General features: G+C 34.4%; 1 protein-coding gene across 7 annotated transcripts; it reads right to left on the bottom strand.

The window, feature by feature from the left end:
• Positions 1-5,470: 5,470 nt before the first annotated feature.
• LOC107862867 (protein root UVB sensitive 1, chloroplastic) lies at positions 5,471-16,078 on the bottom strand. 7 transcript variants are annotated; one of them, XR_007048553.1, is made up of 9 exons: positions 15,327-16,078; positions 10,903-11,178; positions 10,552-10,608; positions 10,168-10,366; positions 9,511-9,623; positions 8,796-8,972; positions 6,514-7,037; positions 5,897-5,924; positions 5,471-5,821 (listed from the first exon to the last, which is right to left on the bottom strand). XR_007048553.1 is itself a non-coding variant. In XM_047401431.1 (7 exons), exons 1-7 carry the CDS (start codon positions 16,038-16,040, stop codon positions 6,747-6,749), a joined length of 1,827 nt encoding a protein of 608 aa, XP_047257387.1. In that variant the 5' UTR covers positions 16,041-16,078; the 3' UTR covers positions 6,013-6,746. The 7 variants fall into 7 exon arrangements, 2 of the variants coding, with proteins under 2 accessions (XP_047257387.1, XP_047257395.1); XR_007048563.1 differs by having other exon boundaries at positions 6,514-6,643; XR_007048551.1 differs by having other exon boundaries at positions 5,471-5,924.
• Positions 16,079-17,164: the final 1,086 nt, after the last annotated feature.

Raw genomic sequence — 17,164 nt, 5'->3', positions numbered from 1 at the left:
TAATATTCTTTTGGACAAAATTGCCCTTGATCGATGGAGTAAATTACATAAATGATTCTTATAATGGATAACAACTCCATATTTATATCTTTCAACTTTTTTTTTTTCTCTTTTTAATTTTACTTTGATTTTTTTTTTTAATTTTCCCAACCCTTACTTTTTTCCTTTTTTCCTCTCAACTTCTTTTTTTTTTCTTTTATATTTTTTTCTTTCCTCTTTCATTTTTTGTTCTTTTTTGTTTTTTTCCAACCCTTACTTTTTTTCTTTACACCTTTCAACGTCTACTTTTATTAAAATAAAAAACTTTTTAAAATTTTTCTTTGATTTTTTTCTTTTTAAATTTTTCTCGACCTTTATTTTTATTTAATCTTTTTTTATTTTTATCAAACTTTATTTTTTTTCTATTCTCTCTCAACTTCTACATTTTCTTTGATTTTTATTTTTTTAATATTTTTCTTCATTTTCTTCTTTTTCCGGAATTTTTGTTATTTTTGTTCTTTTCTTCGATTTCTCTCATTCAAGCTACATCTCGTGAGCAAGAGTTGACACTATCACATTATAAAGGCAAGACTTGCGACTTTCGTACAATAAGCGATGTTTCACGGGCAAGAATTGACACTACTACATTGTAGAGGCAAGACTTATGACTTTCAAACAACAAGTTATGTTTCATGGGCAAGAGTACCACATTGTATTTTGATTTATGAGACGTTTTATAACTCTTACCTTAGAGGAAAGACTTAGCTCAGGGACTTTCAAGCAACAAATTATACCCCACGGGCAAGAGTTGACTCTACCACGTTATGTTTTCATTTATGAGATGTTCTACAACTATTGCCTCAGAGGCAAGACTTAGCTCAAGGACTTTCAAACGATAAATTATGCCCAACGGGCAAGAGTTGACTCTACCACGTTATATTTTCATTTATGAGATGTTCTACAACTATTGCCTTAGAGGCAAAACGTAGCTCAAGAACTTTCAAACAACAAATTATGCTCCATGGGCAAGAGTTGACTTTATCACATTATGTTTTCATTTATGAGATATTCTACAACTCTTGCCTAAGAGGCAAGACTTGACTCAAGGACTTTCAAACTACAAATTATGCCCCACTAGTAAGAGTTAACTCTACCACGTTATATTTTCATTTATGAGATGTTCTACAACTATTGTCTTAGAGGCAAAATTTGGCTCAAGGACTTTCAAACTACAAATTATGCCTTACGGGCAAGAGTTGACCTTACCACATTATGTTTTCATTTATGAGATGTTCTACAATTACTGCCTTAGAGGCAAGACTTAATTGACTCAAGGACTTTCAAACTACAAATTATGCCCCATGGGCAAGAGTTGACTCTACCACGTTATATTTTCATTTATGAGATGTCCTACAACTATTGTCTTAGAGGTAAGACTTAGATCAAGGACTTTCAAACTACAAATTATGTCCCACGGGCAAGAGTTGACACTACAACGTTATGTTTTCATTTATGAGATGTTCTACAACTATTGCCTTAGAGACAAGACTTAATTAGCTCAAGGACTTTCAAACTACAAATTATGCCCCACGGGCAAGATTTGACTCTACCATGTTATGTTTTCATTTATGAGATGTTCTACAACTATTGCCTTAGAGGTAAGACTTAGCTCAAGGACTTTCAAACTACAAATCATGCCCCACGGGCAAGAGTTGACACTACTACGTTATGTCTTCATTTATGAGATGTTCTACAACTCTTGCATTAGAGGCAAGATTTAGCTTAAAGACTTTCAAACTACAAATAATGCCCCACAAGTAAGAGTTGACACTACCACATTATGTCTTCATTTATGGAATGTTCTACAACTCTTGCTTTAGAGGCAAGACTTAGCTCAAGAACTTTCAAATAATAAACTATGCTCCACGGGCAAGAGTTGACACTGCCACATTATGTCTTTATGTATGAAATATTCTACAACTCTCGCATTAGAGACACGACCTATCTCAAGAATTTTCAAAGAACTTCGTATCAACAATTCATGCCCTTAAATTTGCTTTGATGTCAAAAAAAGAAGATACCTTTGCGGATTATCCAATTTTTTATTTATTAGCAAAATATATTAGAAGTTGAGAAAAAAGAAAAAAAATGATCAAACAAAATAGAGAAATAAAAAAAAAGATTGAGAAAAAAAGGAAAGAAAAAAATAAAGATGAAGAAAAAAATGAAGAACTAAAAAAATTGAGAAAAATAAAAATGAGAGGAAAAATAAAAATAAAGTTTGAGAAAAACGAGGGAAAAAAGAGAACTGGAAAAAAAGAAAAATCGATCAAACAAAATAGAAAAATATATAAAAAAAAAGTGAGAAAAAAAAGGCAAAAAAAAAAGATTAAGAAAAAACGAAGAATTTTAAAAATTGAGAAAATAAAAAATGAGATGAAAAAATAAAAATAAAGTCTGAGAAAAATAAGGGGAAAAAAAGAACTGATAAAAATCAAAAATAAAAGAAAAATAAAGGTTAAAGATAAATGAATTAAAAAGAAAAAAAAAAGAAATAGATAATGCTTGGGAAAAAAGAAAAAAGAGAAAAAAATAAATGTTGAGACAAATGAATTAAAAAATAAAAATAAAATTAATGAAAAAAATAAAAAATAGAATAATAAAATTTAAGAAATAAATAAAAGTGAAAATAATAAAAGATAAAATTTGAGAGACAAATAAGTATGAAAAATTTTAAAAATATATTTGAAGTGTAGAGGGACAAAATGATAGTTGTATTATACTTAAAAAGTAAGGAAGGTTATTTTTCAAAGACATTTTTTATTGGGGTCAAATATCTAAAGTCACTCATATTTGGGTCTATGGCATGCAATTTCCTGATAGAGACAATAGAATTTTGACATTTGCACAAATAGCCTTTCATGGCTAGAATTTAAATATGTCCCAATATATGGTGAGCTAAATTTATCTAAAAGGCAGGTCGATGTATTAAAACTTTTGTTATGCACGAGATTCGAAAAAGGATCAGATCACAAGGACCTATTGTATACAGCTTTATCCTGCATTTTTGTTAAAGATTGTTTCCACGGCTTGACAGATTTGCACAAATATAGGATAATTTGAGGCACTTGTTTATAATTTGTCCTTATTTATGGAAGTTTGCAAAATAGACCTTTGGATATGCACAATAGAAATATGAAAAATTTACACTTGTTCAATGTTTCACAAGCTTTATACATAGCAACAAGTTGGTGTACCTTCATGCTATATTTTTTTTGTTAAATTATTTACAAGTTTTTTTCGATTCGTTAAATTTTGACCGGCGGCTATAATTTGAAAAGTAGGAAAAATAAATTTCATAAAAGAATTTTATATTAATTATGTTCAATACACTTCATTTTCATTCTCATTTTTGTTGTCCTCACCCCTACCTCATTCTCATTATATTTATCTAAATTATATATAAATGTTATCCTAGATAATACTCGCGTCTAACACCCCTCCCCTCCCACCCACCCCCCACCCCCCACAAAGAAGAAAAAAAGGAAGTAAAACCTCATTTATTTTTCTAAACAAGTACTTTTTATGAAGAATATTTTCCTTTATAATGCGCACATCCCTCGCTACGATTTTTCCAGACTAATTCTTCGATAAATGAAATTATAGGTTGCATGATACTAGGCCGGATTGAAGTGTTAGTCGATTACTAAAAAAAAAAAGTTAGAACCATAAATACTATCTGAACCAAATTCGAACCCCTTGATTTTCACCCTTGTGGTGGGGCCCTTCCCCGACACCGCGCACAGCGATAGCTTTAGTGCGCCGGATTACCTTTTTTATTTTTATATTAAGATCACTTTCCTTTATGAATATCCCATGAAAATCATAAGGCACACGGCGAGACGATTTTAAGATCATGAGACTTGGCATCCATCACCATAAAACTTGATTCTCTTGTGTTTTCATTATGCATGTAACACACTACATAGCCATCGTCTTCATCGTCTGCTGATTCTAAATATAGACGTAAAAATATGAAAATATTAAAGGGATTAATTCAATATATATTTCCTCTGTACCAAAATAAGTATATCGCTTTACCAAACAAAATAATGTTTCAAAATAAGCATCGTTTTAGGAATTCAAGACAAAAATTATTAATCATTCTTTTTAATAGTGCTCAATTCTTTAAAAAAAAAAAAAAACTTCTAATAAATAGAGATAACTTAGTATTCCCTCCATTTCTATTTACATAACTTAGTATTCCCTCCATCTCTATTTACTTGTCATCTTTTTAAGTTACACATCCCTTAAGAAAAACTTAATTAGAAGGTAATCTGACTAAATTATCCTTATTTATTATTCATCTTTATTTAATACATCTCTTTCTTACATTATATTAATATCTCTCCATATTTATGACTAAAAATAAATGTGAAAAAAATAATTATGCTTTGATTTGTGAAATGACAAGTATTAAGGAATACCTATTTTGAGTAAGGACGAAATTAGGAACGAAGAGAATAAACTATATTTTGTATTTATTATTTTTTTAATGAACGTGAAATGAGCTAAAGTGACACTTATTTTGAGACAGTAGAGTAATAACAAATTAAATAAAGTGTAAGATTCCCTTAAATTCCCAGATATTATTACAGTAAACTATTGCAAAATTTGCAGGAGTATTGATCGAAGAATATAACAAAATGAATTTGACTATCAATTAAATGTTTTAGGAAAGATATGAAATCAAGTAATACTAATTAGGATTTAGTTCGGCAGATTATTAAGTGTAAATTTACTCTATACATCATTATCGCACCATTTAAAGGAAGAATCTTTCTTTTATTTTATTAGTGACTGTTTGTTGATATATTTTTGTCTTTCATTAAAGCAAAAATAACATAAATATAGACCTTAACTTATTATATTTACATAAATTCCTATCCTTACAAAGTAATTACAAAAATTTCAACCAATTATTTATCTTTGTTGAATGTATCGGAAAATAATTATATATCTCGACAAACCCAAAGTAGAAAAAATGTATTGACGGCTAATTATGTATCTTTACAAGGAAAATACGTATCTTCATTAGATATATCGAAAGCTAATTATATATCTCGACAGACTCAAAATGAAAACTTTCAGTACTTATGTAAAATGTCGGAATTTTATATAATTAAGCTCTAAATTGCCTCAATTTATGTTGTTTGACCTTTGATTTAATTGTCCAAAAAAAATCCAATATACAGAATTTGAAGGATTCACGTCTCACCCAACCCAGAGGTCCTACACAATGTAGGATCAACATTAGGAAAGAAGATTGTAAATATGGAACAATTATAAGAGCTTCAAAATTTGGAGAATCTTGAGATTTTGATTGACTATTTGAACTTTTATCATATTATCTTAGTTGATTGACTACTTGAACTTTTATTTCAAATGTTTGTTTGGATTATATAACAAAAATCATTTCAAACACGTCACCTATTTTTAATTATATGCATTAGAAACAACAAACCGTGAAACATGCATGTTCTAATCGATATTGATGCGTAGATATAGTTACAAGAGGAGGTATATTGTCCGTAATGGCATGGTTGAGTGATCGGGAGATGGGTCTTCCATGTGAGAGACTTGGGATTGAGTCCAACCTCCATCTGTCACTTAGCCACGATTCGTCATATGGGGCTTACCTAGTACAGTTTACATCTCCTCTGTAGTTTGTGAGTTGTAGAGATCGATGAGATAGAATATGAGAGTTTGAACGAGCTAAACGAGTTTCTACAGTAGACATCTTCTCTTTGGATCTTTAATTGACGTTTTATAGTCTGCATATCTATGGAAAGAGGAAGCTAAGAGAGGATTCTAAACAGTTCTATTGAGCCGAACAACAAAAATAGAAAGATTATACCTTTCTTAGGGCACTTGATCCAGTGAATCTAAACATAAATACAAGAAAACCGAATAAATCACCACAAATTATAATGCTCATCAGACAGGAAAATACATATTAAAAGAGTGCAAAGAGAAATTAACTTCAATTTTCAACTGAGCTTTAAAGAACCATATCCAAATTTGGTAGGATAACTTTTCAAATTGAGCCCAAAACAACATGGCATGACGTATGAGCTATACAATCACCAAACTTAGATACAGATTCACCATTGAATCTGACCCAATTTTATAAGACTAAAATTTTACCTTCAACATACCTTCTTGATGACTGGTGAACAGATAACTAGTCGTTAGCACAAACATACTGGCTCATTAGCACAAAAATTGAACGTAACAGCGGAAAAAAGTGACCAAACTCGACTTGTTTCGGTCTACTTCATCCATTTCCCATTATGCTGCTTACTCTATGTGTAAACTTACAAAAAGAATATCAGTAAGAAGATCACTAAGCCATGAAAGAATGGAGGAGAAGGAGTCCCACATGTTGCAGTGTTATCTGATCAAGATCAATGGAACTTCTAAGCTACTGATAGAATAGCAGGCAGCAATGAAATAAAGCATTCAGATACTCACAAGAACCCAGCCATTCAAGCAGCTTATTGCATCGTACAATTCTTGATCCACATTCCAGTAGGATACCATTTCAAGCTCATTCCACAGTCACCAAACGGGTATTTCATCAGTTGTTTTCAATCACTTCCACCTGTAGAAGCAAATCCAAAGGAACGGATCAATGATGGTTTGGTAGCTCAGGGTCTGGGCAACAACAGCTTGTTCAGATAAACCGTGTCTTGTACTATATAAGGTCACCCTTCCGCAACAGAAGATGCAGCGGCATCATTCAAGCGAATTCGATTTGGCAAAGGCCTCGCGATGAGACTGTCAGTTACCCAACCTGCTACCTCGCCATCACTTTTAACATGATTAAATTCTCTCTCAACATACTCCAAAGATATCTGCAGCCTTCCCCCAGGCCTGCAGTCATTAGCTACACTGCTCAACTTGATTCCTGCATTTGTCTCCAACCAGTATAGGTAATTGACATGAAACAATGACTTCAACATATCTTGTGGTGATGAACTTTCTTTCAGTACAATCTGCTCCAACAAGTGCAAAATAAATGTAAAAATGTTAACTAAGCCCCTAGCCCCATTTCAACGAAGAAAAAGAAAGCAGAAATGAGATAACGCCAGGAAATGATTTTGAGGAAATTACCGAGGGAAAAATGCCTGCTAACGATCTACCCATGCTCCCTATCTTATATTTGCCACTCAACGGAGTATTCACTTTTCACGCTAAGTGAACGATATATACGAGTCATTAATTTTCCCTTCAGAGAGTTCCTCCCGTATTTATACAGTTCAATATCTCTAAATGACATTTCATTCTGCCAACACTAACTCCGATAATTCACACTTAAGAAGGCCAACCTTAGATCTCAATCACCATTTTTATGAGGTTCACCATACTGCTTGGTGATCAACTTGAGGTATTTCGGTAGCTACACTGATGCAATTGCAGAAAAATTTTTGTACCAAGAAACAAGTCAATTCTTGATCTCTAATCATGGTACTTACCAACTCTCTTTGCTAATACTAGCATAAAATTTTGGATTACCTTTAATTTAAACAGTGACATCATAACTCACTAGTGGTGATTGCTAGTTACAAAATGGATTCTGCAGAACCTTCATGTTACTTTCCTTTTTGTAATGTATCCAAAAAAAAGTGTAGGTTAAAATAGCTGGGCTGCATCTGAAGTGGAGTTCCAGAACATGACATATACTCTCTTGAAGAAACATGGGAAAGGGCAATATTATTGTTTCCACTCATAGCCTAATACATGTTATGACTAAGTTTAGCTTGTTTGAATAACCAACACTCATAGTGAATGTCCCGGTGGGAGGGGGGAGGTTTAAGACCCGTTTGGCCATAGACATCCCAAGCAATATTCGGGGAAATATTTGGCAAAAAGTGTTTGGCCATAAAATTTGTCATTATTTGGCATATAATCAAAATTTCCAAACACTAGAAAAAACTAGTTTTTGGGCCAAATTCTATTACTTGGGAACTTTTAAAAATATAAACTTTACCCCAAACTTCAATATTTTATAAAAATTCTCCACCATTTAGTAATCCCAACTAATATCTATATGCCAACCAACCACATTACTGATCTTTGATATTTGACTCAAGTATGTAATAGTATTGTTGCATAGCACTTGTTAAAAGTAATGTAAATACAAAAACTAAATGCTCCTTTGTGAGTTGAGAAAACTTCGGTAGCTCCTAAACTTATGTGTGAAGTTATTTATGTTGGAGCTTATAATTTATGAGTTTAATTTTTATCATGGAACATGTTCATTATAAAATGAGAATACAAAGTTCTGAATAATTTTAATAGTTTTCAGAACTTATGGGTATAAATCATATTTCTTAAAAAAGTCTAATATTCTTTCCAAAAACTATGGCCAAACCCAAAAATGATTTGCCAAAAATATGTGGGAATCTATGTCCAAATGCTAGCTTAATCTTTCTTTAGTTATAGTAACAACAATCACCCTCTGGAAAGGCCAAAATATGATCAACTGTTCTGAATAAAAGGAAGGTTCCTTAAGCAGGGCAATCAGAAATTGAGCTTTTAACTCTTTATTCGCCAGTTTTTAGGAAGTTTACACCTCTAGCAGATGGCAGACCAAATAAAAGCTTTAGCTGGAATTTACAGGTTAGTCTAAACAAGTGATGTCTCAACAATGAAAATATGAGGACTCCAAAAGAAGACAAGGAGGCTGGACGGAGTTCAGCAAATGTAAGAGTGAGGGTAATAACATACAAGCAAACGGAAGATTTACTTACACAAAATCTTCCTTCGTGCTCAGTCAAAATGTAACCTTCATTCTTGTACAGTTCAAACAGAGCAAGCACATCTTCTCGACTTGTAACAACATCAGAAAGTTTAGAACCCAGCTGCAACCGTCGCACAATTCCTTCAGCTGCTTGCTTAGCATGGACAGAAAGCATTTCCGTTTGTGTCTGAAAAGAGTACAATAATCAGAGAATAGAGTCTACTTTCACATGCACGTCAAAACCAAATTATATCTTTAACTGGAAGCTGGCATCAAAAGAGAAATTTTCTCCAATTCCCAAAAAAGAACAAGGGTTATATAGTCAGGGCAATCCCTAGTCACTACTCACTAGGTCATCTGTGGTACTCAAGTTATCCCTATATTGCGAGTTGTTGGTTATTATTTTATTTTTCTGTCCTTTTGTGTTGGAATATGCATAACTTTCCTTCATTTCTTCTGCTCTTCTAATATATCGTTGCACATGAAAACATAAGAGAACACGTAGACCCCCCACCCCACCCCCCACAAAAAAAAAAAACGTTTGCTGCATAAACATAGACCAGAAATCCCTGCAGTGTATTTCATATATTCGAAGGGTAAGTGAAAATTTGTTTACATAGTAAAACGTCAATACGCACAACAAAGAACTAATTACCGGTTCTGAGGTTTGCATAGATATGAGGGAAGTTGTCTTGTGAAACTAGTACAAGTGAAAGCAAACTCACTTCATATGCTGCCTTTCGATTTAAAATAGCAACTGGAAATAGCGGCTCCTCATCATTGACCTCTTTAACAGAAGGAACTAGACCACTGAGCAGATATTCACTGAAGACCAGACCTATCAAAAATAGACCCTAACATAAGATTAAACAAGGGCAGATTAAGTGACAAGTTTCAGCTATCTCAACACTTAGTAAGATTTATATTAAATTAAAGCAACACTTGTAGCAGCTACAAAATAAAGTCAGTATGTATAGCAGCTACAAAATAAAGTCAATACATATATAATCCTTCTCCAAATTGTAACGATAATGTGATCTATGCTGCGGGGTACATGTCATGTCAGTTGTCAATGCATATATAAATGTTCTACAACTAATCACTATAACATCTTTTCCTTCATGCATCTTTTACATCATTCAGGAAAGAAACCTACAACTAGATCTGAGATGTACTTTCCAACACAGAAAATGATTGTGTTATAGGTTCTTGAACACACATTCTATCAATGGAAACATGAAGAATAGGCCACTCTCACGTAAAAGAATCTACTAATCAGTTTAACACACAATACAGAATACAAAGTAAACTTCCTTGTGCTTTTCAATTTAATTGTGTTTATCTTATGATATAAGAATAAAAATGCAAAAGAAGAGAAGTACTTGCACGATAAGGATTTAAAGTCCTTAGTTGAATGGACTGATATGACTTCAGATTACAGAACATGTGGATCCAAGTTACTACTCCAAAGGAAGCAAGAGCAAGAGATGTAGAAGAACGGGTGCAGTTAGCCAGGGCAATGCCAAGCATGATTCCAATAGCTTTGCTCACCATTCCTTGAGCTTCACCCTTCGCAATCACCTGCAATTAGTAACTGATTCAGAATATAAATATTTTTCTTCCAGTAACTCCTCAGTCATCACAAGGCATATGCACAAATATAAGAGTGGTTCTTGTAGGTAATCAAGAGAGGCTGGAACATTAGAAGTTTCATGCCCCCAACATATTTGACTACCAAAGTCAGAATACAGAAGTAAAAAAATTACCTCAGCGAAATTCCTCTGAGCAGCAAAACCCGCATAGAAACAGCTCCTTGTAGCAGCCTGTAAGACAAAGGTTTTTGTTAATGGATGTTCACATTATGAACCTTAATCTCCTTTTTTTCTTTTTTCCTTTGGGGATGGGGGTGGGGAGATTGTGTTTGGGCAATAACATCTAATTTTTCTCTGTAATGAAGATAAAATTACATAAATTTAATGAAACACCCAACGGAAACTTGCAGAACATCTTTGAGACACAATACCAGCAATATAGTGCAGTTGCAGTAAGTACATACAGTGCAGAACCAAGCCCATTTTATTGATGATCAGATTCCCACTTGGCTTCGAAAAATTTACCTGGATTAAGGAAGCAGCTGATCTCCCTGCTCCAGCAACAGCTCCGATAGGAACAAACAGATGTGGGAAGGCAGGAGTCAAAATCTCTAGCCCAAAAGCAGCATTCTCCAAAAGGTCAGCAAACAGCCTCCAGCTCTTAGGATTGACATCAAAATGCCTACCATAGTTCGACAAAAGAATCTTGCTAAGATATCCAATGCCATCCTTAAGCACCCAATTGACAGCAGCAGCAGTAGGAATAGCCCCTTTCCCTAATCCGACAGCATAAAGCATGGCCTAGACATAAGAATGTATGAAAATCAATCAGCATTCTTCACTCCTATGATTTTCTTCCTAAGATGATTAAAGACAACAAGGGTGAAAAAGAAAAGACAAACAAAAGCATATCTATAATCTATTAAACTTTCATTGGTCCACGAGCTCTCTCTTGTTTCTTGTTATGAATTTTGGTATCTTTTTTGGGTTACAAGAAGCCCTATTTATAGTTGTGGAAAATGCGATGAGATTATGAGAGTTGCTCAGACTCTCCAAAAATGTTGCCACACCCATGTCGGATCCTCCGAAAATATACTACTTTTGAAGGATCCAACCCGCACCCCACGACATTTTGGAAGAGTCCGAGCAACTTAGATGAGAACAACCTCTTTTCCTTTGGTTTGCTGGGTTGACTTGAATCGCCGACCAATAAGATTGAAGTAGTGACAGGGCCACATATATTGGCCAACACATATCACTTGTACAACAACAACAACATACCCAGTATATTATTCCCACATAGTAGGGTTTGGGGAGGGTAGAATGTACGCAATCCATACCACTAACTCAAAGGTGAGATGGAGAGGCTATTTCCAATAGACTCTCGGCTCGAGAGCAGACAACGTAGGAAAAGACATAATATAAAAGCAAGAAACACAAGGTAGTAACAAAACAACAGACAGTAACAAAGTAACAAAATAACAGACAGCAGAAACAAGATTACCACCAACCATCTACCATCTACCTGAAACCACAAACAACACCCAAAAACTCCAAGAACAAGATACTATCCGTGAAACGCTACAACTACTAGCCCCTATCCCACTAACCTTCTACCCTAATATGCGTCCTCGACGCCTTCCTATCTAAAGTTATGTCCTCGGTAAGTTGTAATTGCTCCATGTCATGTCTAAGCACCTCCCTCCAATATTTCTTCGATCTACCTCTACCTCGCCAGAATCCATCCATAGCCAACCTTTCGCCACCTGCGCACTAGGCATCTGTGCCCCTCCTCATCACATGCCTGAACCATCTCAACCTTGTTTCACGCATGTTGTCTTCTACCAAAGTTACTCCCACTTTGCCACGTTATTTGGCATGTGGAATCATCCTACCGACTCTTCATTTGACTTAGCATGTAATGTCATTTGACATGTGGCATAGGTACGAGCCTCTAGGATAAGATTCTTGGGCTAACAAAGTTGACTTATCATTTAAAGCCCAAATCAATGGACTATCCCAACAAATTACACCTTTTGGTTAAATCTATGTCCATTGGACATAAATAATTAATTCCACTATATCAACTCCACCATAATTATTGGGACTAATATATCTTGGATTTATAGTCAACTTCATTACGAATTTACAACAACATACCCAATGAAACCCCACAAGTGAGGTCCGGGGAGGATGGAATGTATTTAAACCTTACCCCTACCTCATGGAGGTGGAGAGGTTGTTTCTGGAAGACCTTCGGCTAAAGTGCAACATATCCAAGTAAAAAAGAAGAAAATAGTGAAGAAAATACAGCAACTAACAGGAAAGCTGTGCGGAGCCTACAAGAAAGGAACAATAACAACAAAATAGTGTTATAACTTTACTTATGGATTTAAATCCAATAAATTTGAAGTGTCTATAATACCCCACACTTCAAGACATCACATTTTAAACTAGGCTTGAAGTAATATTTTCACAACATTCTTTCTTTTCATGTAAAGCTAGGGCCAAATTACCTTTTAAAATAATAATAATAACCCCAAAGCTTGAAAAACTAAGTTTCCAATCTTTGGTCATGTTGAGAGTTCTAATCCTACTCTGATGCCATGTTGTTGTCCATAAAAAGTAAGGATGAGGCCTACTTGGCATGGTAGCAATCCAAGCAATAGTCTCTACAAGATGGATGCATTTTCTTACAAATTCTTCATTGAAATACCTTGCAGCACCTTCTCTAAAATATCATTGGAGCAAATGATTTGTTACGAAGTCCATAATGCATTTGAAAGTAGTAAGCAAGCCGACCATACACATAATGAATGGAAAAACGAGTTGGATATGCTCAAGGTGCAAGGATATAAAATCTTTTTTTTAAGTCATTGTACATGTTGAAGGGGAGCCTTGGAGTAATTGGTAAAGTTGTTGTCATGTGACCAGGATGTCACGAGTTCAAGCCTTGAAAACAGCCTCTGACAGAAATGCAAGATAAGGCTGCGTACAATAAACCCTTGTGGTCGGGCCCTTCCCCAGACCCTGCGCATAGCAGGAGCTTTAGTGCACTGCGCTGCCCTTTATTGTAGATGTTGGACAGGACTAGAACTACAAGGCTGAATCTCCGTCCAACTTCCATCATGCTCATCATTTTAAAGAACCCCGATCGAATGAAGTCCTAGAGGAAAATACAAAGGTGCATAACCAACATGATAAAAAGATGTTAGTTGCGTCATCCTTCTACTGATGTCCCATTACAAGCTGAGAAAATATTACTTCACCCGTACTTGACCATTTGGTTGCTTCAGATATAGTTCTAGTTGGATTATATGTCTTCAAGCGAGTATACTTTTTCTCATCTTATAGTGGAGAAGGTTCATATCTCAAAGCTCTCTTGTACCAGAATTTTATCTACTTGCTCAAAGGTACCCTTAGATTATGACTCCCCTTCTTGAAGATGATGGAAGGTTGCAAACAAGTATTCACGAATTCGAGGAATAACTTTTCCATTTTCTCATCAACACATGGAGTTCCATATCTTCGAGCACTACTTCTTCATGAGGAGATCCTTTAACGGGTAAAACCCCAATGATATGTAAATCCAGTGCACCTAAGGATGTGACCTAGTGGTTCAATGAAGTTCGGATGAGCACCATAAGGTCTCAAGTTCAATTCGAACAGAGACAAAAACTAGGTGATTTCTTCCCATTTGTTCCGGCCTTTAAAAAAAGAGTTACCTCGTTACTGGTGGGAGAAGGCAGGTATCCCGTGGAATTAGTCGAGGTGTGCGCAAGCTGACCTGGACACCACGACTATCAAGAAAATATAAATCTAGCAATTGTATTTGTCTTGGAGAACCAAGATTCAAAGACATCTGCAATATATTTGATTTCCGATCATAAATTCTTGTTTTCCTCAAGGTTCATTGGCTTCTACCAAATACTTCCTTAGCTCATTCCAGTATCCCTGGATATGATGATATTCTCCGTCAATATTCACCTTCCCAACACCTTCCCAACAGATCTCTCATTGAATAATTCAACATTCTAGGCTAGAAACAGTGCTTGCAACATCCAATTTGCACTAGTTAAAAGCCCGAGAGACCAATTTTGGATAATCGATTAGAATTCTAGATATGTTTTAAATTCCAATCTACAATTTGGAGTGAATTCCTCTAAGAATTAAGATGGTGATGAACTCACATACTAACCAATAAGTGGAGTATGGGTCAACAACTTGGCTAACATCCCACTATTTTCAACTTCTATTATGAGATACTTGTGCCTGGCGTGTATGTCTCTAAAGTAAACCATTTCTTCAAAATTGCACGACTAAAAGAGGTTTGGTTAATCATAGGTTGAAGCCAATCAAGTGCCAATGACTTTGATCTAGAACACGGTGTATTTTAACCTAAGGGTTTGAAGTTTGACTTTGATTTTAATCCTGATCTTTAAATGTGAAGACACATAAATGCTTGCATGGAGAGAAATCTGTAGCAATTGATCCACGGGCTCTCAAGTGATTGTTATAAATTGTGGTGTCTTTTTTGGGTTCTAAGGATCCCTATTTATAGTTGTGGGAGAGAAGAGCACAAACTCTTTTTCTTTGATTTGATTGGTCGACTTGAATCATCGACCAATCAGATTGACGCAATGACAAAGCCATATTTCATCGACTCTTTTATTTGAATTGGCGTGTTGGAACACTTGACATGCTCTAGAATAAGATGACATTAGTCCAAATCAACGGACTAGCCCAACAAAATTATACATTTCTAATTAAATCCACATTTATTATACTTAAATAACTAATCCAACTACATTAGCTCGTATGGACTAATATATCTTTAATTTGATGCAATGCAAGTTAATTTAGGCTTTAAGTCCAATAAATATTAGTAAAAGCATACTAAATGTATTTCAAATTTTCATTCCACAAAAATACCAACACAAAAGTAGTACCTGAGTGGCAAGAACACCACTAATTTGTGCAGCAACACCTTGAACCCCTCTCCAAAGTGCATACTCCAAGTAATCACTCGTAACACTCTCCGGAAACCCCTCGGGAAGCAACAAACTCTTCGTTAACTCCTTACATCGCATCCACAAATTGTTAACAAATCCACTCGATTCCGAGTCGTGCAACAACAACGACGACCACATAGTATTTGAAACAACAAATTCATCCTTTGTATAATCCGGTACAAGTTCATACCTCTTTCCTCCTCTAATTTCATACACAGTTTCTTCATTATTACTAACTTTCGCTTGTACAAATGACGCTAATAGTAAACAACAAGTAATCGAAGACGAAAATGATGTAAGGAACAATAAAAATGGTTTACATGATAATATAGAATCGATATCGTCGCTAAAATAGGGAAGAAGATGAAGATATTTACGCTTATCGAAATTGAAGAAATTGCTCCACCAATCACCGCCATTACTACCTCCGTTACTCCCGCCGTTGCCGTTACTTCCGCCGTTGTTTCCGCCCGCGCCGTTTACGATGTTGTTGTTGGCGAGGCTGGCGGAAGGACGGAGAAGAGAGTTGTGGAGTTTGAGAGGAGTGAAGGGAGGAGGAAGGCAGATGGCGGCGGAGGACGGCGGAGGGAGGAGGGGGAACGGCGGTGAAGGGAAATGGGGAAGAAAGAGAGTGTAGCTGGCGCAGCTCATAGTGAGAAATGAGAATTCCCCAAGGGTTTGGTAGGTCGCGCTTATTTTCTTTTTAACCAAAAAGTAAAATAATTTCGGACAGTTTGAAGTTTAATTATAAAAAATTCTCATATTTTATATAATTATTAAAAATTTTAACCTTAATTATAAATTTTTTTATATTTTATATAATTATTAAAAAATCTAATTCTAAATTTATCGAGATAGATAATAAACTCTTGATTAGGGTGTTCATGGGTCAGTTGGAATCGGTTATTGGTCAAAATCATAACCAAACTAACTTAGTCGATTTTAAAATTTCTAAAACCAAATCAAACCAAATAAAAAAATAATCATCAGTTTGGTTCTTATCGATTTAGTTCGATTTGGTTCGATTTTTTTAGTTTATAACTTTAGCTAATGATATAAGTTAAAAATTTAAAAAACAAATTCAATCTAGCATATGAGATGTCAACCGAGTGTTGTATATCAACCTTAAAACTATGATGTCAACTGAGTGTTATACTTCGGCAAAGCATGACAACACCATATGAACACTTCTAAGAAAATATTAAAAAACAATATTTATCAGAATGATATGATAAACCCCCAAAAGGTAAACACATAAACTTGCTCGACAAGGTTCAAAAAGAAAGTTAAAATTAATGATTGTCTATAATCTAATGAATCTTAACTGTAAAATTCAATATACAACAAGATATTATTTTCACAATTAGTATCATTTGTCATTCAAAATATGAAATTCATTTAAAATCTCATAAGGTACTGTCAACTAGATAAAGACATATGACTGAATGTGTTACGACTAAAGTTAAATCATGATTAAAATATAAAATGTAACAAATATTTAGATTGTATTTATGAATAATATATAAATAATTATAATATATATATATATATATATATATCGGTCGATTTGGTTATTTTGTCGGTTATTTTAGAGTAAAATCAAATCAAACCAAATTAGTATCGATTTTTAAAAATTCAAAACCAAACCAAACCAAACCTAACCAAATATCGATTTTTTTAATCGGTTTGGTTTGGATCGCGGTTCGGTTTGGTTGAACACCCCTACTCCTGATATATCCAATGAAGACATATTTTTTCCTTTAAAAATATATATA

This window comes from Capsicum annuum, chromosome 1, assembly GCF_002878395.1.
Source record: "Capsicum annuum cultivar UCD-10X-F1 chromosome 1, UCD10Xv1.1, whole genome shotgun sequence".
NCBI lineage: Eukaryota > Viridiplantae > Streptophyta > Magnoliopsida > Solanales > Solanaceae > Capsicum > Capsicum annuum.
The sequence above is the reverse complement of the archived record's forward strand: the minus strand, read 5'-3'. Positions and strand labels throughout refer to the sequence as shown.

Bases quoted from the DNA above. Each gene is read 5' to 3' on its own strand.
- LOC107862867 (XM_047401431.1), bottom strand. From the start codon at position 16,040: ATGAGCTGCGCCAGCTACACTCTCTTTCTTCCCCATTTCCCTTCACCG. The intron at 10,367-10,551 runs GTAATTTTTTTA...TACTAATTGCAG, and splicing joins CTCAGAGGAATTTCGCTGAG to GTGATTGCGAAGGGTGAAGC. The intron at 9,624-10,167 runs GTACTTCTCTTC...TATTTTTGATAG, and splicing joins TTTAAATCCTTATCGTGCAA to GTCTGGTCTTCAGTGAATAT.